The sequence below is a fragment of the Neopelma chrysocephalum genome, unplaced genomic scaffold, assembly GCF_003984885.1.
Source record: "Neopelma chrysocephalum unplaced genomic scaffold, ASM398488v2 Primary Assembly neopelma1_188, whole genome shotgun sequence".
Lineage (NCBI taxonomy): Eukaryota > Metazoa > Chordata > Aves > Passeriformes > Pipridae > Neopelma > Neopelma chrysocephalum.
In genome coordinates, this window is record NW_020897850.1 from 1,114,637 (window position 1) to 1,139,072 (window position 24,436).

Genomic DNA, 24,436 nt, shown 5'->3' on the forward strand with positions numbered 1-24,436 from the left:
TTGAAAACTTAGATAGATCTATATTTTCAGTTACAATAAGGACCACACAATATAAAGTTCAACACTTGGGAAAAATACAAGGAAATCCCAAATCTCAACTCCCTCCTAAAAGCAGTAGAAGATCTCACAAGACAAGGTGAGTGATGAGAAAAAATAAGCGAGAGGCTTTAAAAGCTGAAGGTAGATTGGCTAACTCAGTTTTTCAGTAAGCTGCCTGATTTCTCCATGTCTTTCCATCACCACATACCATATTGAATCATGTTTTGTTGCTTTTGGCGAGAAATCCTTGTATAAGCTCAACCTGCTGAAAATAGAAGAGCCAAACTGGGCCTGAGTGAGCTAATAAAGCTATATGTAAAATTCCAAAACACATGGAAATCATTGGTGACAACTTCACTGCACTCCTCTGGGCCCACAGAGGTACAGATGCTTGCCATTTTCACAGGTCACAAAAATGGGGATTTATTTTCTCACATTGTTTAATGGTTACGGGCCCCATTTTTTCCTGAAAGAGTATCAAACTCAAAAAATAGATGAGGACTTTGTACTCTGCCAGCGAAGAAAAAGCAGCTGAGGTGTTTTTGTTTTGGTTTGGTTTTTTTGTTGGTTTTTTTTTAAACAAAAATTTCTTTCAGGGACTGGATGGGAATAAAGGTTACCGTGTTAGAGTTTCAGCTACACTTGTCCAATGTCAATACAGAACTGTGTGTTTGATATTTTTTTTATTAATGTGTTAGTGGGTGATCTGCTTGGACAAGTACTACAGATCTGTAGAGTTTTATTTATCATCATAATCACTTCTTTGGGGTAGCAGAATTTCAGGTGCGTTTGCTCATAAATGCACTTCTCCAAGGTTTGTTTTATTTTTTCCTTTTAAATCATTGAACTTATATTTATGCTCGTCACATTTAAGATTTAAGAGTCGTATTTTGGAGATAGTATTTCCTGATTCTTGACTAAAACTCTGAACACCCACAGGAAAAAAACGTCTCAAACACCTCTGTAAGCAAATGTTGAGAAAGTGTATTTGGATATCAGCTCTGCCCTAGCTAGATATCCAGGCAATGTGAGCATAATAAATGGAGACCACACAGACTTGGAGCATTAAAAGTCATCCTGTTGTACAGTATGAAAGGAGCCTTTATACTGGAGCACTTTGGTGTGCATCACTGCTGCACAGCCATCAGGACAAAAAATTTCCTGCAGTACTGGGAGGGGGGGGGGGATAAAGGGAAGAAAATTAAATTGTGGTATTAAATTAATCACTTGGATTAAGCACCTCCCGTTCTCTCCCGCAGAATAAGTTTTCTAAATAGAAAATTTTAAAATGTCTGTGTGGAAATATGTAACTATTAGTATCTGGGGAACAAATCTACACTCATAAAGCATAAGTTAACTACCCTTAGAAGTCTGATGTGAACATTAATAGCAGAGTATTAGCCCTCCACAGTGTGGTACAATATGCAAAATTTAAAGGCTAATGCTATAAGTTTCTGTTATACTGATAAAGCTACAGAAATTCTGTGAAGACTCCAAAAGAAGCCTGCAACTAGAATTTTTTTCAAGTCTGCAGAAAAACTTCTAAGCTTTTCCTGCTTAATGGGCTTTTATACAGAACAATTGTTTCAAAGCTTTAACAGACACATAAACTTAGTTCACCTCTGAGACTACACCCTTAAGAAAGCAACTTTTCTTGCATGTTATCATAACATAATTCATATTTTTATTTATAGAATGCATTTGAAAACTCCTTATTCAGGCAGAGAAAATAGAATTATTTAAATAATTTACTTTTCTGCTAGTATTTCTTTTTCCATGCAGCAACCAAGCAAGGAACACATCTTCCATGAAGACAGTGGACAATATTTGCAATATAAAAGGCAGCCCACATAACTGCATTTAATAAATTATACTGAAGGATAACATTAAAGAGAACAGCAGTTCAATTCCAGAAAAAAACCCAAAACTGATGCTTAAACCCTGTTATCCACTGCCCTGAATAGTTAAGAATTTTAAAAATTCTATTTTAAAAATAGAAAGAAACACATGGTGGGCTTTTAAAGTATTTTTATTCTTGCAACAGAGAAGTTCACTTAAAGCAGACTATGATTTGACGTCCACAAAAGGAATTTACTAAAGAAAACAAAAAGCTGGGGATCCTTAAAGGTCAAGTACCTGACGATGGATGAAAACAACTGATCCCAAAAGTCTCCAGGTGCCTCCCTGTCGATCCACGTGGAGCATGCGAAGTATCTGGAGAAATCGGATGCCCCTGCAAGAAAAACAGGGCATTAAATAAAAAATACTGCTCCATCTACCCACAGTTGACTGCTGTGATAGCAATGCCCCTGGCCAGGCTTGCATCTCACATTTGAAGCATTTGAAGCATCTCAGTAGACTCTGTGTTTAGATTTTGTTATAGTCAAGTATATAAAAATAGGAAAAGAATTATTTAACAGAAAAACAAAGAAGCTCAGGGGGAAATTGCGTATTTCATATGATTCTGATTGTCAAATGCCTCCTTTCCAAGGAAAACCAGTGCTTCAAGGTTTGCTAACACAAGTAGGAGCAAACTTTTTTCTCTATTTGCCAAAAGCAGAATATGAATCAAACTTGGTGTCACTGAAGTCCTTCTTGTGTGAGTTACAGAAATGTTCTAATTGGAAATAGATAAAGTCCTATGTCTTTTTAGGACAATAAGTGAATCATAATCTCCATATTTTCAACTAATGAAAAATAATTGTCCATATGGTTCCTCAGTGTAATTCTATTCCATGGAAATATTTTATTTAGTCATACTTTTGACAATGAACTTTGTTTGCCTACAGTCATCTTAGTGACCTATCCCTGAAACAAACAAGTGAAGAGCAGGAAAGGATACATGCTGAACTCATCTATGTGAAAACTTTTCACTAAAAGTGTTTTTGGCTCTTTTTATCTACCCTTAACATTTTGTTGTGGATGTAGGTTTTGCTTTTTAACTCAGACTTCCTATTTCCAGTCCACTGTGGCTGCATTTTTCTGGGTTACACCTATAAGCTGGAAACTCAGCCATCCTGCAGCCACTGGTGATACTCACTCTGGGAAGGCAGATTGTTTTCTGCAACACCCAACTTTTCCTTTATTCAGAAAGCAGGTGTTCTGAGCTCTCACAGCTGACAGTCAAACCATCAAAAGCTGTCATTTTTTTGGAAAGCACTCAATAACCCTGACTATCAATCACATATCAGCGACCAGGTACGTGGTTTGTTATTTATTTGATACACCATCGGAATAAAAATTTTAATTAGCAGGAAACTTTTAAAGATTCACTTAAAACCTGCTAATTAAAACGAGTTCAAGAATTACAAGGCTACCAAATATGTGAGCACCAATAGACTTACACAGTGCAATTGCTCACTGGTTGTTCCTGTCAGGAGGGGAGAGATCTACATGTAACAATCATTAGACACATCTCTGGATGCCACAATTAGACCTTGATTTTCCTGTCTTTTGGATCCAAGCTGGTTACAGCTGTGTTACTGCCAAGTGCTGACATGCATGGTACAGGCTGGCAGTTTTACAAACAGAGCTTTAGAAAACATGACGGTGAACAAGAGAATCCAGATAGCCCCCAAACATGCACAACGCATATCCACTGAAAAGGGAGAAGGAACTTGTTGGAATGAAGACCTCTTTTACCAATTTGGTGACCTTCAAACAGTGAGAAGGTTGGAGGACTCTGCTGGGAACTCTGCTCAGCTCCAGTCTCACTGGTTGCTGCAGTGAGCAAAATATCAACCTGTCACACCTGGGGGATCTGGAGCCTGGAACTTCATTCTACGAGTAAACAACCTAACACCCATGTTTTCTGGGATTGCTGGGATTTGAGGGAGGTCCAAAGAGGACCTTCACAGCATACCTTAAAAGCAACAACAGCAAAGACAAGGTGTATGAGATTCATTCCTCCCTAATTCAACAACACTCACTCACGTCACAGTTCTGAGGAAATCTGATGGAACTAAAGACTTGCCTGACCCTGATGGTTTTTCAGTGGAGCAATAACAACACTGCAGAGGTGTGGGTTAAGCTTCTCTGTCAGAGCATTCTGAGATGTAGTACAGTGACTGTGTGATTGAACACTGGGAAAGGCTGCACTGAGCCCAAATCCAACTGGGTCACACATAAACACAGAGCAGGCCTTTCCATAAGAGCCCTTCCTACACTTCTAGTTGAATTCAAAAAAGTCTTTAAAATTTTCACATTCACCCTCCTCTTTTCCTATGCAAGCTGATAAATCACATTCATGTTGCTCGTGTGAGTCTTTATTATCGTGTAAGGATTAATGTTCTATGGTAAGAGTTACCTTAAAAATGCTTTATACCTGCAGTTCCCTCCAGTGTTTGTTTACACAGCTAGAGAGTTTAGATAGTACTGTACATTCTCACTTCCCAGTGATCAGATTGCACTGGAAATCAGAGGCTTGTAACAGAACATGCAGCACGTCTTGCAATTAAAGTTAGAAGCTTATCATTCTTTTCTTCTATTTATCCACTTTTCCTCCCAAAACAAGCTTGCAGTGCTTGATGCAAGCTGAACAAACACTGTAGACATCAAATGTTTCTGGTTCATGTACAGTATGAGTTACTTGTGCCAAACAAATCCACCAAAGCATAATTACTCTTTAAACAAAGTAATTACTCATACTCAAAAAGTACCGAGCTAAGTGCTGTCTGGATTACTTCTTAAATAAACTGATGTTCTGTAATACTCTCTTGTCTCAGAAGGAGAGCTGTTTGATGTTTTATACAGGACAGAACATTTAGTTTTTTCCATTTGGCTTCAGCATTCCCACCATTTTTCATATGCCTTGTTTCTGTACTCTTGTTCCCCAACAGTGATCAAGCACAAAAGCATACAGTCCTCCACTGTCCAGTGTTTCAACAGAATAACTTTTCCTACATTAGGAAAATCAGAAATACATCTAATTCAGAAATCAGGAAATCAGATATGCATCTGATGGTAACATCTATGGTACTGAAGAGCTACAGTCAGTAGAAGAACATACCTTATTGCAGAGGTAGCAAACACCTGTCCATTAGATCCTATGCTCAGAACAATAATTGAGGCTACTACCACAATGAGATCTGTTAAAAAAAACCACAACAAACAAACAGGAAGAATGTATTAGTTTTTAGATCTCAGCACTGAAACACACAAAAAAATACAGACTGAGGAAAGAACTTTAAAAAAAAGAAATTGTTATGTTAATGCAATAGTTTCACATCAAAAACCCAATGACTACGATTTCTTCCATGAATTTAATAACAGCAATTTCAAAGAACAGCAGCTTGCCACAAAAACAACAAATGCAAAGGCATATGTACACCCTAGAAATGAATCCACATTTTAGCTCAGGGTTTTGGATTTATGAGGAAAAGTAAGGGTTTGCTTCACTCAATAATGAATTGCATGAAGTCAAGTATCATGCATACATACACACATACACTTGGTTTAAAAATTGTATCAAAGCTGTAAAGCCAAGCTTTCAAAGTTTAGGGAACTGTCAGAACAAAGGTTTGCTAAAAAAAAAAAAACCCAACAAAAAACAAACAGAGTTGTTGGTTTACTTTGTGACAGAGTCTTTATTTGTATGAAAAAATAATTGTTTCCAGAGATCCTTATTTTTTGTTTCCACAACTCCACAGTTTACACAGTTCCAGCACTGTACAATGCAAATGATGGATTGTGTTCGCAGTGCCAGCATCCTTTATTTTCTCTTATCCTAGTTCAGTGACCACGTCTGTTTCTTTTAATTATTGAACCTTACTCTAACATTATTTTGAGAAGACATTTTTCTTCTTTCCTCACAGGCATTTCTGTGGTAAACCTCTTTAGAGCATCTAAATGCTTCGCTTTCAAATTCTAACCAGAAAATAAAAGATAGCATTATAAATGGGTAGCAAACGTAGCCAGAAAAGAGGAAAAGTTTTGGTAAATTTCCCCTTGCCAGCTTTAAACAGGCAGCACTTTATTCTTCAGAGCACTCAACATTATACAGCACTTCAAAAAAAAAACCCAGCGCCGGCTGACCTCACTTGCAGCTGTGAGAGCTCAGAACCTCTGCAACCCGACTTCAAAGTCTTCGTTTGGACATGCAGAAAATGAGGCACACTTGTGCAAACTGATTTAACCGACTGCCACAGAGTTTCCGTGCGATGCCTGGGCAAGATGCAGGACAGAATCCAACTCAAGAGGCAGCAGCAGTTTAGTTTCCTCCAGAAAGGTTAACTTGTTTTTTTCCTCCCCTTTAAAAATTCTCCTGCCCCGTTCGCGACCGCGTCGTTGCCGCAACAAATATTGCAGAAGTTCTACAACCAACAGTATCCTTCACTCTCTGACTTGGATTAATGTCCAGTATCAGTCTGGTTTTTGCTGTAAAAGCTGGATTCCTCCCCACAAGGGATAGCACTCAGTCGGTTTAAAGAGTGTGCAACAACAATTGTACATTTATGAAAATGAAAATAAAGAAAGGGAGGGATGAGGCCACAGAAAGAGCTTCCATTTGGGGATAATCTTAACTTTCTAATGCCAAACTTTCCAAATTTTTCCTGCTATTCTTTATTATGTATACGTGTGAACATATGTTTGTAAATACATATTTATAAATACATAGAATACATAGAATTTATGGGTTTTCTTCCCATCACATCATAATGCAGATCTTTGCTCTTAAGCAAAGATGATGCACCCGTGTCCTTACTAAATTATCAGACATATCCATATCCATCCAATGACCAGCACTGAAGGAGGAAAAGACTGACTCTCAGGAAATGAGTTTCAATCAGGCAGCAAGAGTAAAATAGATTTTTCATTTGTTCTTTCTACTTTTCTGAAAGTGTTCTACATGGTAGAGATATTTCTGTTCTTTTATCCCCTCTTCTTCTCTGTTCCTAGTTCTTATTGTAGTTTCCAATCTTTAGGCTTCTCTCACTAATCTCAGTTTACAGGTCCAAATAGTCCTATTTTACAGTCCAGGTCTTCAGCATATCCTTCTGCTCTTTCACTGCCACCTTTCAATCCCACGTATTTTCAGCCCCTGCTGTTTTTCCTTCAACCTCCTGATGGTTTTTCAGTCTCTTTAAACGTTTTTCTCCCAAACCTTTACACCCTCATCCACCCTCCTGTCATTTTACTGAGCCTGTATGTCCCAGCTCATTCCTTCTACCTCAGCATTCAAGCCTGGTATTTTCCATATGCCCTGGGCAGATTCAGGAAGAACACTATAAAACCAAGATCAACAGATTTTCCACTTCCAGCCCCAGCACTACTGCTCCAAGAAACCTGAAATTTGAATTGTGCAGGCTCACTGCAGTTTCACTCTCTGAGAAATATAAGAGCATTCTCTAGCAGGGCGTTTGAAGCATAAACAAGCTACCAAAATTACAGGGGCTTGTTAGTCAGTTTGGACTTTCAGTGATAAACAAAAAGCTTATTTGTCATTAAATTTCAAGTGTCTGCTTCAGAGTTTGGAAGTGTTAGTGCTTCTCCATAAGAAATGGCCAGAACTGCCTTTCTCAGGAACAGCTTAAACATCCTGCATGAAATGTCTCCACGAGACTCAAGCTGAAGCAGACACTGACATGGAAAACATCAGGATCAACATTTGTTTAAATAACTTTTTCAACTCTAACAAGCACTAGTGTTTAGAACAGCATCACACCGGTATTTATGGCAGTTCTTAAAAACTGAAGTGTCAAGGAAGTTCGGTAATTTAACAAAATCTGAATTCCAGTAATTTATAAACAGTAATATGTGGATATTCTTCTGGAAGTTTCTACCTACTTACACAGAAGGTGTAGAGAGAAAAAAAGGACCTGGCATATTCTATACAATACGTGCACCACACATGCAGATGACAGACCTACAGAGATCACATTCCCTGCAATTTAGCACGTGCAGTACTACTAATCCACTGCGGTTTACTGATGTTCTGAATCCTTGAGAGATTCCAAACAGCTGTCATTTTAATACAAAAGATCAGTTTGCCAATATTCCTTAGTTATACATAAACTGCAGCGTAGCACATAACACCTGTACTGTAGCTTACCTGAGCATTGCTTTTTATTTGAGCAAATTTCTGGTGTGTTTCTAATGTTTTCAGAAGTTTACTTTCTAATGTGCAGTTCTCAGCTTTTTCATTAGAAGGAATTAATCGCTTTTAAATTTAAAACAGTAAGAATATTCGTATTTTATTTCGTATTTTATTGCTGTGCTATATTACAGAATGTAAACAGTCCTCAGCTTAAAGGAGTGTTCTTAGTTGTCTGAAGATAATATGATGTCCACAAGGACTTAAAATACACAGACTACATGCACATATTTGAGTTTGATTTTACATCCCTTTTTTTTTTGCTGAATTTTTGTGTTCTATCAGCATTTCACGAATTATAAAGATAACTGTGAACTAGGGAATGAAGAAGCATGGAGAGAAAAAGTGATTTTTCTAAGGATTCTTGGTATTCTGGGAATGAATTCAAGATATGTCGATAGAATTGTCTTTTCTCACATACATGTAATCATGAACAATCTGTCTGCAAAAAAGAGAAAAATTAGGCCAACTTTAGAAAATCTACCTAAGAAAAAACAAACAAACAAACAAAAAACCCAAACAAACAAACAAAAAAAAAAGATTTACAAGGTAGGGAAGTTGCATCATTTTCCATTGCACCTAAAATGTTAAAATACTATTCAAGAAATAATGTGTCCTATCTTAACATTTTCCTTTCCCAGTTATAGAAGTTGCACATTAACATACTATTTTAAGCAGCATAGAATTCAATAATATTTTAAAAGTTTATAAAAGAAAGTAATAATTAGGCTTGACTACTAAAAGTCTTTGAAGTAATAAGCACCAAAGTAATTTTTATTTACAATTAGAGAGGGGAGGAAAGGAGGAAAGATAATGGAAGAAATTAAAGAAATTCAAAATTGAACTTTCTAAGAGTGAATTCAAATTTTAGTGTGAACAAAAACCCATAGAAAAAAAATCTCCCTGCTGTCAAAGACATTTCAGTGGAATTTTTCTGATTTTAAAATACAGACTTCTGTATTAATGCAGAAGTAAAATGAATACCTTATTTTTACATTCTGTTCTAACCTTTAATTTCTTTTTCTAGTGTTTGTAGTTTATTCATGTTGATTTGCAAATTATAGGATGAGTCAGGATGATTCTTGTTCCTCAATAACTCAAAACTGAGTACAGCAGCTCATCACATTATTCACTACTCACATCTAGATATATAACAGGATATCTTGTTTCCTGAGTTTTCCCACTGTTCCATAGTGTCACAGATGGTTAAGGAAAAATCAGCTCATTCTCTCCCCTTTTACACCTCTGTCACTTTGCTCTATTTAAAACTCAATGAGCTGATGTTTGACTAATGTAAAATTTGCAGCTCTGTATAATGGACTCCATGATTTTATGGTCTATTATAATTTTGTACAAACACCATCACTTTTTATGAATCCCTCACTGTTCCACAGGTTCTATTAGTTACCTCTCCTAAACTCTCTCCTGCTCCAGAAATGCTACTTACAATAGCCCCTCAAACCATCTAAAATTGTTTAACTTTACGACTACCCAATAAAATTTTTCCTGAGTTCTACTTTTCCCATTTCCACGTTTTTCTCAATTTACACTCACCTTTGTGTTTGCTTTCTACAGGAGACCTAAAGAAGGATTTTGTGTCCAAAATCTTATCAATTTGCTCCAATTAAACAAATAGATTTAGTCGTTTCTTCACTGTGCAGTTCTGCCTTTCTAAGGCTGATGTCTGCCTGTGTCTCACAGCCATATTTTAAATGTTCAGTTTTAGCAATCCCAAAGGAGAAATAATTGCACAGGTTCACAAAGCAGATAAATGCTAGAGGAACAGACACAGCTCAGTTGCAATAAGCTCTCTGCAGTAGCTGACATCTTTACTTTCAAAAAAAAAGGAGGGGAGGGAAAAAGAGTTTAAATCTTACCTATGATCGATATTGGCTTTCTGGCAAACCGGATTCTTCCCTGGAAGCCAACATATTTACTCCTGCAGCCTGCAGACCACAACCGGACCAAATATTCAGCACCAAAAAACACAACCAGTACTATTTCCTATCAGAAGTAAAAAGAGAAGATATCAGGGTTTTTTTTTTTCATTACAAGTCAGATTACAGTTTGCACATCTGATTTATTCCTATGACTAATACAAATAAGTTTGTTGAGATGAATGATGCAATAAAAAGGATTGTGCCTAATCTGTTTGCTTTTTATGTGCTCATGCCAGCTAGTACATTAAACAGAGATATATATAATCTGTTCCTGAATGTGATTTGCATGAATAAATGGATGGTTTCATTCCATCAGTCTATCATAGGGAAAACCACGATTTTCTTCTTCTTTTGTTTCTTTCAAAAACTTAAAATTTTTAAAACTAAAGAATGGAGGGAGGCTACAAGCACATAATTCCTAAAACTAGCAAGTATACGGAACATTTCTAGATCATGAAAAAGAATTTATGATCGTAAAACCAAAAAGCGTAATTTCAATGTTTGTATATTCAAATAGAATCACAGAATACGACAAGATGGAAGAGACCCATAAGGATCAAACCCAACTCCCTGCTCCTTGCAGAACTACCTAAAACTAAACCATATGACCAAAAGTGTCATCCAGATGCTCCTTGAACTGTCTCGGGCACGGTGCTCCCTGGGGAACCCATTCCAGTGATTGACCACTTCTCAGTGAAGAACCATTTCCTAATGTCCAGTCTGAACTTGCCATCAACTAAAAACCCCAGATCTCTTTCTGCAGGGCTGCTCTTCAGCCTCTTGTCCCCCCTGTTTGCATGTGTAACCTGGATGGCCTTGTCCCACATGAAGAATAAAGCCCTTGCTCTTGTAAAATTTCATACAGTTGGTGATCGCCCAGTTCTCTGGTCTCTCCAGATCTCTCTGGAGAGAGTCCACAGCTCCTCCTAGTTTAGAATTGTTGTCAGACTTAATGTATATTTGATTCCTGAGTCTAGATCATTTATAAAAACATTGAAAAGCACTGGCTGCAAAGTTGAGCCCTAGGGAACCCCACTGGTGACTGGCTGCCAGTCTGATGTCATAATCCTTTGAGCCAATGTAGAGCTTGTCCAGCTGTGTGCTGGACAGTTTATCCAGAAGGATTTGGTGACAGACAGTACCAAAAGCTTCACTAAAATTCAAAACCACTACATCTGCTGCCTTCCCTTGGTCAGCTACCAGTGATCTAGCCATAAAGGGAATTTAAGTTGGTTAAGCAGGACTTACCCCTCATGAACTCATGCTGGCTGTAACCAATGACTGTCTTGTCTCTCAAGTTGTTTTTAGTAACCCTCAAAACAACGTTTTCCATAATTTTACCAGGCACTGAAGTGAGGTTGATAGGTCTACAGTTACCAGGGTCTTCCTTCTTACCCTTCTTGAAAACTGAGGGGACAACATTTGCCAGCTTTCAGTTTAGTGGGACCTCTCCAGAGTCCCAAGACCATTGAAAAATGATGTCCCACAATGACATCTGCCAGATCTTTCAGTATCCTGGGATGAATCCCATCAGGCCCCTTAGATTTATGTGCATTTGGCTGGAACAGCAAGACTCAAACTGGGATTTTATCATCCTCCCAGTCGTGGGCTTCCCAGGGCCCATCACTGTTTTTGAAGACAGAAGTGAAGAAGGCATTAAATGTCTCTGCTCTGTCTACATGCCTATTTGTGAGGTGACTGATCTCATCAAGCAATGGCCCAATGCTATTTCTGATTCCCCTTTTGCTATTAACATATTTTTAAAAGTCCTTTTCATCGTCCTTCACAGCACTGGCCAGCTTGAACTCTAATCAAGCTTTTGCTGCTCTGACTTTCTCTCTACCATGGTGGAAAGAATCTCTGTCAGCTGTCCTTGTCCATACACTTACCTTTTCTGCCTAAGTTCTAGAAGATCCTTGCTCAGCCAAGCTGCTCTTCTGTCCCACTTGCTTGACTTCTACACTTTGAATTGCCTGCTCCTGTGCTCTTAAGAGATGGCTCTTGAGTGACCAGCATTCATAATAGTCCTTCTATTTTAAAGTATTTCAAAGCAAAACCAAGGGTAAGATACTTTGAAATAGAAGACCTTCGAAAGCAGATTCCCAAGAGACTTTACCAAGTAGCTCCTTCAGCAGCCCCTAATCTTCTCTACCCACACCCAGGATCAAAGTTTCACTGGAAGTTTTTCTTCCATCACCAGCTTTTGAAACTCAACTAATTCATGGTCACTGTGACCAAGACAACCACCAATCACCACTTCACCCACAAGTCCCTCTCTGTTTACAAACAACAAATCTAGGAGGGCACCTTTCCTAATGGGCTACCTGCACCAAGAAGTTATCTTCAACATGCTTCAGAAATTTCCTGGACCTGATTGTGTTCTCTGTATGACATTCCCAGTTGATATCTGGGAAGATAAAATCACCCATAAGGACAAGACTAACTGACGCAGAGATATCACTTAATTATTTGCTGAATATTTATATACTATATTATTATATTATGTTATATATAATAATTAATGGGTGTTGTCATCCTGGCTGGATGGTCGAGAGTAACTCCCACAACAACATCTGATTTATTTACTTTCCCCTTCATCCCTACCCAGAGGCTCTCAACCACATCATCACCAGTTGTAAGCACCATACAATCCAACTCTTTCCTTACACACAGTGCCCCCACCCCACCTCACCCGCCCTGCCTACACCCTGAACACCTTAAAAACTGTCCCTCGTGCCCCCCCAGTCACTGGACTCATCCCACAAGGTTTTGCTTGTGCCAATCATCTCACAGTTCTGGAACTGGGTGCAAGCTGTGGGCTCCTGGTGGGTCTCTTCGTTCCTGAGGACCTGAGCTTCCCCTAGGATGGAATCCCACCCCATCCTTAGCCTGGAGTGCTCTGCTGTGGATTTGGGTGGTACCAGAGCAGCTCACCTCGCTGACTGAGGTGAGCTGTACATACACCATAAAAAATAAATGAACGACCTATATTTTAGTATTCTTTCCCTCTACAGCACTACACTGTAAAGCACTTGTGTAAAACCAAGGGTAAGATACTTTGAAATACTTCTAAAGAAAGCAGATTAGTAAAGATCACCACCTGGACAGATTTGCTGAGATCTTTGTTCCTTCCTTCCTTATTTTCCTCCACCATTTCAATATGCTAGCACAGCCAAAATACAGCTTCTAGGCTTTGTTCCAACCCAAACTGCATCCAGTAACTAACTCAGAGCCACCAAACACCTACTACATAATTTACAGCTTCGGAAAATATTTGTATTTTAACTTAAACAAGAGTGTAATCTGCACCTGGGGAATTCTAAAGCACCCAAAGAGTGCACGCACTTAAATCACAATTTTCACTGAGTAACAATACCAACATGTCTTTAAAACTGACATTCTGGATGGTTGAAAAGAGACCAAAATATTTCAAAGCTGAAAACCAGATAAGAAAAACTCTAAACTAATATGCAAAACTTCGTGTCAATTTGGATTTTTAACAAAGTTAGGTTCACATTTCTGTATTCACTTCTGCCTCCTTGTTTTGCCTGGAATGAGAACCAAGAAAATATGCACAGTCTTCCTCTGTTTTCATGGCACTTTCAGCCTGACTAAACCAAGGATTAGTATAAAGTTAAGAAAGTTTACAGCACAGTTTCCAGGCCGAAGCACAAGAAAATACGCAACAAATTAATTCTCCAAGTTTGATTTTTTTAATTAATGTATTATCTTGAGCACCCAGAAATAATTCTTCTAAATTCGTGTTCTGTCTGAAATCTGAATGCAAATATTTATTCAAAGCATAATAGTCAGAGCAAAACCCGAGAACAACCTGCAGAGCAAAACAATTCTTACATTTCTGGAATCTTGCAAAATGCTCTCTCACTTATTAAATTGTCTATGTTTTTTAGCAGGTTCCCATTATCATCACTCAGTAGCATTTGTTTTCAAGTCACTTATCAGGGATCTCTTATTTCCATCAAAGGAAGCAGGACACTTTATGGCAGAGGAAGAATCATTTTTACAGATCCCCATATTAGAATCACTGCATCAGTTAGGTAAAAACTTGTGCAGAAAGGAGACAAGCAGATAAGTGTTAAGGAAGCAAAAACTTCTTAGACTTAGGTTATTCCTTGATGAGCATTTGAGGGTACTTTTAAAAGCTGAAATTAAAACTGTATCTGGCCTAAGGGTATTTTAGTCTCAAGGCAAATGCCAGAACCTACGATTTCATTTCATCTACCAACAAGAACCCATCTTGATTATGTCCAGGAAACCCTACTGAAGCAAATAAAGTTGCACAGTTAATGAAAGAAAAAAGAAGGAGGAAAAGGAGGAATTTGCATCTTCAAGACACTTGAAATTAATTACTGATCTCAGTTCATTTTGTCCATGACAAGTGTCCATATTACCAAAACCACAGCAATTAACACATTTGTTGGCAGCCTCAGACAGGCCAAAGACCAAAAAAGCTTGGAAACTGGACAAACATCATAGCTCTATAGATGGTCCCTCAAAAAAAAAACAACAGGGAAGATTATGAAACTTACACTCTTGTTTTGTGAACTCCTGATGTAAGATAGGAGACATCCATTTCCAGGGCTGTCAAGGCTGATCAAGCGTCACCTCACTAAACTCACCTTTAAAAACACCCCTAACCTGCCTCCTTTTCCTCCTCTACATATAAACATTTTTCAGAACCTTAAATTTATTGCCTCATATTTACCTTCTGGTAAAGAAAAAAAAACCAGCAGTTTTCTGGAAAGTCAGAAAAAAGTACTTAATCTCACTGGAATGGCAACAAATGATGGTGAGGACTTGTGGACAAAACATGAACCAGATTAAAACCTGCAAAAATACTCTGCAAATTAAATTTACATCCATTTGTATGTCAGTTTGAGATCTTTCTCCAGCTTTCTGAAATTTTCCAGAACCCTTGCGTTTGAAATGGGATTAGACTCACAAGGATCCCACAAAACTTTTTCATTTGGGCTCTCAGCATTATTTTTCCTCTTCTCCTGGAAATGGTCAAGGAAGAAATACATGATGAAGGACTCTCAGAAGATTTCATAAACCTGGAAAGCCATTTGGCATCGACAGAAAGCCAGGGATGAACTCCTCTAATGAAACTGAAACCAAAAATAGCAAGTAGGCACAAACCATTGCCTCATCAAAATAAGAGACACATCAGACTTGATCAAAATAGAGCTCATAAATACTCTTGGCTACTCTACCTTGCAGTCAACTTTGAGTGTCAGCCTTCCATTTTTCTCAGTGACCCTTCTCTGAACTCCCATGAGGAAAGGAGGGGAGCAAAAGCTGTGTATCCTTTGACCAGACCAGCTGCCATAAACTGTCAGAACATTTGACATGACCACCTGAATGATCACGAGTCATTAGCAGCATTCCATTATTCTGTGCTTCTCCCTTTTGTCTGGCAAAAAGACCCAAGCACACACCTACATAATATTCTTTGCCCAGTCAGGTGGAAGCCCTTAAATTATTATTATTTGTTTCTTTTATTTTTCTTAAGTCTAGCCACTGCATTAGTCTCCCCTCTGCCCAAATTAATGATAAAGTAATACATAAACATGTTTATGCTATTCTTAGTATAACTCCATTTTATTAGTTTTATGAAAAATATGAAAAAAGACTAAACTTAAAGTAAAATATGTATGCAAATAACTTCCACCCGTATCTAATTCAATCAGCCAAATAAGAAACTCTTGTGGAAAAGCCGCCAACTTTTACCCAAGAATGTCATTGATGACTAACTAAAAAAAACCGCTTGCATTAGCACAGAAAATCAACATTTTTATACAGGGGTGTGTGTAAATGAAATATATAGCCTGGAATTTACAATCTATTCCAGCACGGTTCTGGATAACTGCGCTGGAGAAGCAGGAGAAGGGAAGTTCGGCTGGAGTGATTAAAGTGCACACATGAAAAAGACGAGTATTTTCTCAGCTGCAGCTGTGTTTTAGGTGGAGAGCACACACAAGGCTCTCTCTTCACTTTTTTTTATTGGAATATTTAGGTGCTCGGGTAAAAGGAGGAAGTGGGATGGCTAAATGAATAGTGTGTGCTCACGAAGATTCAATCAAGGAATGGCAGCTCCAAACAATGAAGCCTCAGAGGCAGGCATAAAGGTTTAATAGTCCAAATGTTTGCACACGTGTGCTTATGTCCAAAATTTAATCTGATAACCTGTCTTCAAGGTTTCCCAGTTCTTAGAGTTGAAAATGTCAATTTAGTGACCTGTTTAGCTTAATAGCTACTCAAATGCTATGAAAACCTACTGATATTGAAAATATTTATTTCTTTACCATCATGCTTGCTCTTACAAAGATGACAGACATCATATGTGAAAATGTAATATCCAATATGCAGAAGAAAAAATGCCAAATGCTGCTAAGTGTCCTATAGTATCATTAGCTTGCTCAGACTTACATCTTTTAGATTAAACTTCAGTGCACTGAAATTTTAGAAGTCTGTTGTTTGGATACAAATGGATTTCTTTAACATTTCTTAACAAAGAGTTTCCATGCACACTGGATAAATATGCTGAATTTGCTGACTTCATAAAGGGACAATCCTTATCTTTCAGTTTATCAACATTTGCTGTTTCCTGTATGGAATGAAGTTGTACACACCACTGAGGGAAGCACATGTGACAACTACCATTCAAATGAGCTGGGTGAGTCAGAGAGAAGATTTTTGTTTTTTATTTCTATTTAAGCAGGCAACAATTTTTCTACAAAGAAAATTAACTACAGCATCAGCTATTTTTGAGCAGGACTTTTTTCTCAGTTACTTAATTCTGAAAGATACCATTAAGGCAAACATAATCAAATAGTGAATCCATCAGATTCAGTAAATTAGTGCCTGAAGTTCTTAATTTCTCTATAGATCCACTAGTACCCCACAGGAGCCTTCCAGCTCTCCAACAGCATGTCCCTGAAGGGACCACCTCTGGAAGGAGGGGAAGGGTTTAGCTTTGCTCCTGAAGTGGATTTATCCAATGTGAATATGCACTTCAGAATTGTAAATAATTATTTCCATGTTTCTTAACCTTTTGATTTGGGAGGGTGTCAAAATTTCAAGGAGAGGAATTGAAAAAATCCTGCGTGTACCTCTCCACCTTCCTCTCACTCCCAAGAAAGAAATGTTTTTTTAGTCTCTTGGGCCACGTTCTGAAACCACTTTGCACAGAGAACTCTATACAAAGCCAGAGGGAGTAAAATTTGACCAAGGGCATTTTGAGTCGGCCCTTTGTTAATTCGCCTCGTAGTTATTGCGCAGTGATTTCCATTTTAGACAGTTCAAAAGCACACAGCAATCACCCAACACAACACCTTCTGTAGGGCATTAGGGCAACTTGCAAGGTAATATAACCCACAAGAATAATTGTTTTATAATTCACACTGAGAAGCTTGATAGTTACATTTGGTTCTGGAAAGGCAACTGAGCAAGATCACTTAGCAGACAACTTAAGCTCATGGAATGTGTTGAAAGTGCTGTGGACTCATTTTTTTTTTGCTAATATGTTTAATGTATGAAACAATATCCCATATCTATTTTAATAATAAAATATTCCTGATCTGTTTTTTCATCTTCCCGCAGACCAACATGAAGTTCAGGAAGAAACAGGGATTCTCCTCCTTCTTTTGTCTCCCACAGGTTTAGAGGAATAAAAGAACAGAGCAAAAGCTTTTGAGTCATGTGCTTATTTTTATTCTACACTAACATAGTCTGACTCTTCCACAGTTTACAAGAATTAGTGTATTTTTCTACTGAGGCAGTTTACCTGCCAGTGCCTTTAAGGGACCAGACACCTCATTAACACCTGCTTTTACACAGGCAATATCCACTGCACTAATATCACAAAATACCACTAAATATTATAGGACCTACTCTACGTGTCATAGCCTGTAAAATATCCATTATCAGCAGGAAGAAATGATGTGGTGAGGCCAGCAGGAGCACCTGTGAACTTCATGTATCAGACTATCAATGTATCACTTTATTAAACAGACCTGGAGATGGCCTTAAGTGTTGATGCCGTGTGGCAAAGACCACGTTTAGAATTATAAATTGGCACAAAGGCAAGAAATAGATAAAAATTCCATTACTTTCTAACACTGGCTGCTTTGATGAGATGGAGAAAATGCCCTCAAACCTATTAGAACATGCACTTCACCATAAATCATAGAGATGACTCAATTAGGCTCGTTGCAACCTTGTCTCTACTCTGCAACAGGTTGAAGATGGCACAGCATTTGATGACTTGACTATATAGCTTAAATAGGAGAAGGGGCAAAAGCAGCAATAAGCAAAAAGAACAGGAGAGCTCCTCCACTGCAGACAGGAAAAGTGTGTCATCTTTTCAAAACACTCACACTTTGAAAATAGTGTCATTCAAAAAAGAAAAGCCCTCCTGATGCCCAGTTCAGAAACAGAGCAGTCAAATACAGACATGCCTCAGCTGGCTTAAGTAAATCAACTATCACTAGGTCCTCTGAAGTTTGGGTACTCTGGAAAGCCTTGCCTGTGTGTACAGCAGGAGGATGTAGGTGTTCACAGCAGAAGAAATCATATAAAGGCAGAACTGAGCAGTGACTTTGTGAGAGCCACATAACAGTGGGACCCATCTGCAGCCTAGAACTCTTCCCTAAGATCCTCCCCTTAAGCCCTGACTCCTAAGTACAGCCACAGCATGAGTCTCTGGCCTGGAAAACTTATGCAGCAGCCGATGTGGGAACTCCTGATCTCACATTTCAGCCTTTTCTCCAGCAGAATTTGCAAACATGGGAACGCTGATCCATGCTAAATGCAGTCACTCCATGAGAATTGCTAGAAACCAAGCCATGCAAGAGGGCAGCAGGGACCTACAACAGATGCAACGAGTGAGGACCCTGAAAACAGAGTCTTTATAAGGGTATTTTGTACCCCCTGGTGCAGCAGTGCTATGAACTACAGGTGTTTATGTGTTTGGAAGACATGATGCTGCTTTTCCTAGCAAAGAAACACATCAGAGGAAAGCAGATGCATGAAGCCTGTCTCCAAGAGGAAGAGGTACCACAGGACCTGACTCATCTAGAAAAACCACTGGAATCCAGGATCCAGCCCTGTTGAAACAGGAAAGGCGATGGCAGCTGAAACACTAAGAATATCCACCTCGTTTGTGACTCTGCTTCTGGGACAGCACATGCCCTTTAAAGTCCTACCCAATAACCCTGAAAAAGCTGCAGTAGAAAATTGCCCATCAGGAGAATATGAGCAGAATGTGGTGACCCCTGGTGAAAGAAAAGACTCAGTAGCACTTTGACTGTTTTAATAGATAATAGTTTTGTAAGAAAGTCTTCCTTTCTTTTTCACTGAAAACAGGCCACTGTCAGAGATACGACATTGGGATAACTAAGCATTTGATCCAATCCAGTATATCCATTCCCTCACAGTTTTGCCATTATCACTTAGCCTGAAAATGTTGCACTGATTTCACATCTGGATTATGTGCTCTGACTTGGAAAGTATGTTGAGATGAACAATATTTGGTCCCCCCTTCATTCCGGTTGCAATGACAGCAACATTCCACATATCATGGCATACAATTAAAATTAAATTAATGAAGTTGAATCAATATGATTTATAGCAAAACCAATCTATTTTCTAAAAGTCAAGAACACTGTTGATATTCTTAAAACAAAAAGTAATTAACATCATGATATTAAATCAGAGAACACTTTTCACCTATAAGACTTTCATTATACAAATTGATTGTTTATTGTGGTCTGTTACTCACATTGTGTAAAAACATCATGTTTATGATTAAAATAATATTTTGTTCTTGTTTTTAGAACAGCACAATTAGTGAAATCAGTCCCACAGCTAAGAAGCTCTCTTTTTGCAAGTTTTTTTTACAATAAAAATAAAAATCTGTCTTTTGCAAACTACCATGGTGACCTCTCCTGGTAGAAAAATATATAACCATAGAAAACTTAATCAGATTAATCCTCAAAGGAGGAAATACATCTGGCCCACTTTATAGTTTAGTTTTTATATCCTTAAAGATCTAGATGCCATTTACAAATCAAAACTGACACACAAACTACTAGATGTCAAGAAAACATTACAGCCTCCTGCTGTATAAGCAGAAGCCTAATCAAGAGGCTTTGGCAACTTTTAAAAAATAATTTTGAAATAGAATCATCATAGAATCAGATAAAATTATTACCATATCTATTAGGGAATTAAAACATGCAATAAAAAGGAAGGATAAAATGTTACTTAAAAGTTACACAAAGAAGAAGGGATAAAAAAAATAGATGGATGTCCCATCTCTGGAAGTGTCCAGTGCCAGATTGGATGGGGCTTGGAGCAACCTGGGATAGTGGGAGGTGTCCCTGCCCATGGCAGGAGGGTTAGAACGGGATGAGCTTTAGGGTCCCTTTCAACCCAAACCTTTCCATGATTCTATGAACTTCGAGGGTTGCCTGTGGTCATTCAAAAACTCTCTGCTAATACATCAGCAACTCTCTGAGAATAGCTCAAGACATTTTATGCGTTGAACAGCCACCCAACAACACTAAATATGAAAATATGTAAAGCTGTTGTGTAACAGAAAGTAGAGTTTATCCCTCAGGAAGCCAACATGTCCATGCAACTTTGGTGACCTCCCAGAGAAGAAAGTGGCTGAAGCAGCACAACACTGCAGTGTTAAATCTTAAAAAAAAGATTTTAGAGATCATTCATAGAACAAGGAGTGTAAAAGGAAGACTTAAGTACAAGTTACAAATATTAAAAGTCAAAAAGAACAGTTAAGCAAGCGAAATTTTTATACTGAAAGACATCATAAGCAATCAGCATGGATTTGACTGATCAGTTCAACTCACAGGGAAAATTTCAACAAGTGAAAGCAACAAAGAAGTAAAATGGTTAGAACTCTGGGAGATATGGTCAGTGGAAACAGAGTTGATCTGTGATAGGGATCCAAGGTAATGTTAAAAGCACATATATTTATTTTAAGAGCAAGTAGATAAAATCCAACTTTAGTATTTAAAGGCTACTTTTTCCTTTTTAAATTATTTATTGCCAAATTATCTCTAAATTTATCAGTGAAGAGCTGAAGTATGAAATTACTTCAAGCAGGCAGGGTTTCTAGTTAATTCTTAATTTCTCAGAATATGCATTTTGACAGAATTTTATGTTACAAAAAGACAACAAACAAGCAACAGGTAAAGACAAAAAGACAGCTGTCAGGTTTTTGCCTTCCTCAAGATGAACACTGTTCAAGAGCCAAGTTCCTGTCAGAAAAGCACAGGCAGAGGCAGCTCTGCAGATCAGGCAGGAATGGCAAACTCATCCTGCATTCAGTCACATGGAATTTAAGGAGCACTTATGAAAAACTTTGACCAGGAAGCAGATAAACACAAAAGGAGTCAATTCTATCAAAGACAGTGAACAGTGTTGGCTCAAGATTGAGTGTAGGAAATCCCACAATCACTGTCCTTGACTTCTTTTTGGGAAGAGTTATTAAAAAGGCAAGTCAACTCTGTCAACTATCTCCATCTGCACCAAAAGTTCATGGAGACTAATTAAATAGGGAGACAAAAAAAGACTGCTAATTAGCATGATTTTTCTTCCCTGTTTTTACCAGAAGTAGTAATCCATTTTTTAAAAGGAATTTTAAACCAGTTCCAAAATTCTGATGCTCATATAGGCCTGTTGGGAAAAGGGTCCACAAGAAGGCAAGAAATTCACATTCCTCTCAAATTGTTATTCTTAGAACACACCAGGTTACCCACCTTCTGGTAGTCAGGCATGGCATGATAATTTGTAAGACTGTATCTCAAAGTCATAAACTCATCCTGGGCTGGACTATTTCAGGAACTCGCTTTTGGGTTACATTACAGTAAGTTCTCTCCTTCCAGCAGTCCCAGTTACAGAACTATCCATGATCATCCCTCACACTGCTCCTTTGGCTCAGTCTGCTGCTCAATTTTGCCAGTTTGTTCTGGTGATCAAAACTGAAGATTTCTTAAGAGAGGACCTGCTCCAATATTTAGGGTATGACATATTTAGGGACATCAGACAAGGGACATCAAGAGGCACCAACTCAAGAAAGTTTCTAGATCATGCTCTGGTTCTTATAGAGGACTTAAATTCAGCTGGCACCTATGCAAAGAGCAGCACAGTGAGATGCAATCTGAGCAAATTTTAGATGCAGGTATTGAGTGGGCAACTGGGAATGAAACTCAGCTGTAATGTAGTATTAAGTGTTGCAAATACTTTATTCATAACTGTGGATTGTTCCATTGTGCTTGTTTCCCCAGACATTGTACAAGAGCTTTCTCATGCAGCAGATCCTAAACACTGACAGAAAGATAAGTGAAAAAGCTTCCAACAGTGCAGATTTGGGATCAAACAAGGCTGGGGAAATTAGAGATTCCTTTTCGTGGCACACTACAGTGTAGCAATCTCAAAAAACAGCTGTATGGGCATTTAAGCTTTGTGGATTGTGAAATAAGATGTGCATTGTTGTTCAGCAGAAAAGTCCTGTGATCCATTTTTTAAACTATTTGAAATCCTGAGCTTCTCTCTGCAAGTATAAAAAAAATCAGGAAGGATCATGCTCTTCACTATCTGTGCTGTTGGTGTTTATCAGCATGACTGACTGTGTCAATCCCACTGTCACTTCCCTCAGACAGAGCTGGGAAAAACTCTCCTAAGATTATCAGACATTCAAACTACAAACACTGTCTTGGAGGGCCTCCTTGCTATGATATTGTCTCCCTGGTATATTCCCATAGCTTGTCTGAATGATGACAGGCTTCACACTAACAAGAAATTACCTCAGACCACCCAGATGACTTAAGAACATTAACATAATTAAGTCTTTGGAACACAAAGATTTTAGTGGCTTAGGACTCATCTATAGCCACATCTGTTACCAATGTCCCACATCTACTCCAGTGACACATAGTATCCAAAATTGTATTTGTCACACCACCTCACCCACTCCAAGAAAATACAAAAAACGTTTGAATGTCTTCAAGGAGTGAATGCTATCCTTCTTGTCAGGCCCTACCAACTTTCAACACCACATTCTTGAAGCTGATCCTTCCCAAGTGTTAATCTGCCTCAATATAATGAAATTGGAGTTTTTTCACAAGTGGGAAAATAATACAAGCATCACATACTGGTATTTATTTTCTCCTGACACACTGCCAGGGCTATACAAAGAATTGCAGGGTCCTTCAACCAGGAGAGAAACAAATCAATTTAATCTTGAACTTGATCCAATAGATGCTTTGGCCCAATTTTCTTTCTCACTATACTGGCAGTATCCACTGTTCTCACTCTCAAGAGAGCAGAGTGGCATAGAAGACAGGATATGTAGGGATGTGTTTTCACATTTTGGTGAGAGAAACTCTGGTTACATGAACAGTCAGCTATGGTATGAAGTAGATCAGAGTAATGATCTAGCAAAGGGCACAAAAATCTCCACCTTTCTGTGAGGTGACCTCTCTCCTGGGTAAAATGGGAGACCCAGTTTGAACCTCCTTCAGGTAAAGGTGGGGAGAAGTGTCCCAAGCAGGAGTCTGACCATTTAGCTCCTAGCAACAAGAAACCTCACAACTCTGTGAAAAAGAACTCGTTTATTTCAAACCAAACTTAAGTTTTAAAGACAAATGCTTTCTAGACAAATGAATCTACAGTAGCCAGCAGAACAGCCAACCCCCATGCTGGCCATTTCTAGGAAGGAAACTAAGGGAAGAGCAGGAGGAAAATAAACTCCAGAGAAGCATCCTCCAGGCTGGTGGAAGAAATTGTTCCAGCGCTGCCACTGGCTATGCACAATCCATTTGTTAGATGACAACATCACTTAAAAATAGCTAGCAATGCTATGTGGGCACTATGTGAGCCACACATCTGTCTTCATCAGGTTATTTTTTTGTCCAGCAACATGTGTCTGCACATGCACATTCCATCTGCACAGCACTGAACCCTTGCCAGGACTGCTGCTCCGGGGGGTGGTTGTGCTGACCTGCCATCACCACATCTCAGTGAGTGTAAGAACATCACATATGACTGGCAGAGCACTGCACTCTGTTTGACACTGAGCGTGGCTTAAAGGCCAAGCAACATTTTTGTTACAGGATTAACATTAATAGAAACCTCAAAATAACCCAGGGATCCTAATGAGGGCTCAGTCAGTCGCACGCAAAAGCTGCAAATGCTAATGTAGTCTAAGCCATAGAAAACAAATAAGTAACTGTTCTTTATTTTCAAAGCCGATGGAAAACCAAATTCCAAAACACATTAAAAGTCACCATTTAGCAAAAAAAAACTGCAATGAGAATAC

At 38.4% G+C, this 24,436-nt stretch overlaps 1 protein-coding gene across 1 annotated transcript in view; it reads right to left on the reverse strand.

The window, feature by feature from the left end:
* Nucleotides 1-24,436, reverse strand: part of LOC113976907 (potassium voltage-gated channel subfamily KQT member 1-like) — a 456,224-nt gene that overhangs the window by 415,163 nt on the left and 16,625 nt on the right. Inside the window, exons 3-5 of the mRNA XM_027702550.1 lie at nucleotides 10,009-10,135; nucleotides 5,048-5,126; nucleotides 2,176-2,272 (exon numbers count right to left, since the gene is read on the reverse strand). Coding sequence (XP_027558351.1) covers nucleotides 2,176-2,272; nucleotides 5,048-5,126; nucleotides 10,009-10,135 — 303 coding nt within the window. The remainder of the gene's footprint in view (nucleotides 1-2,175; nucleotides 2,273-5,047; nucleotides 5,127-10,008; nucleotides 10,136-24,436) is intronic.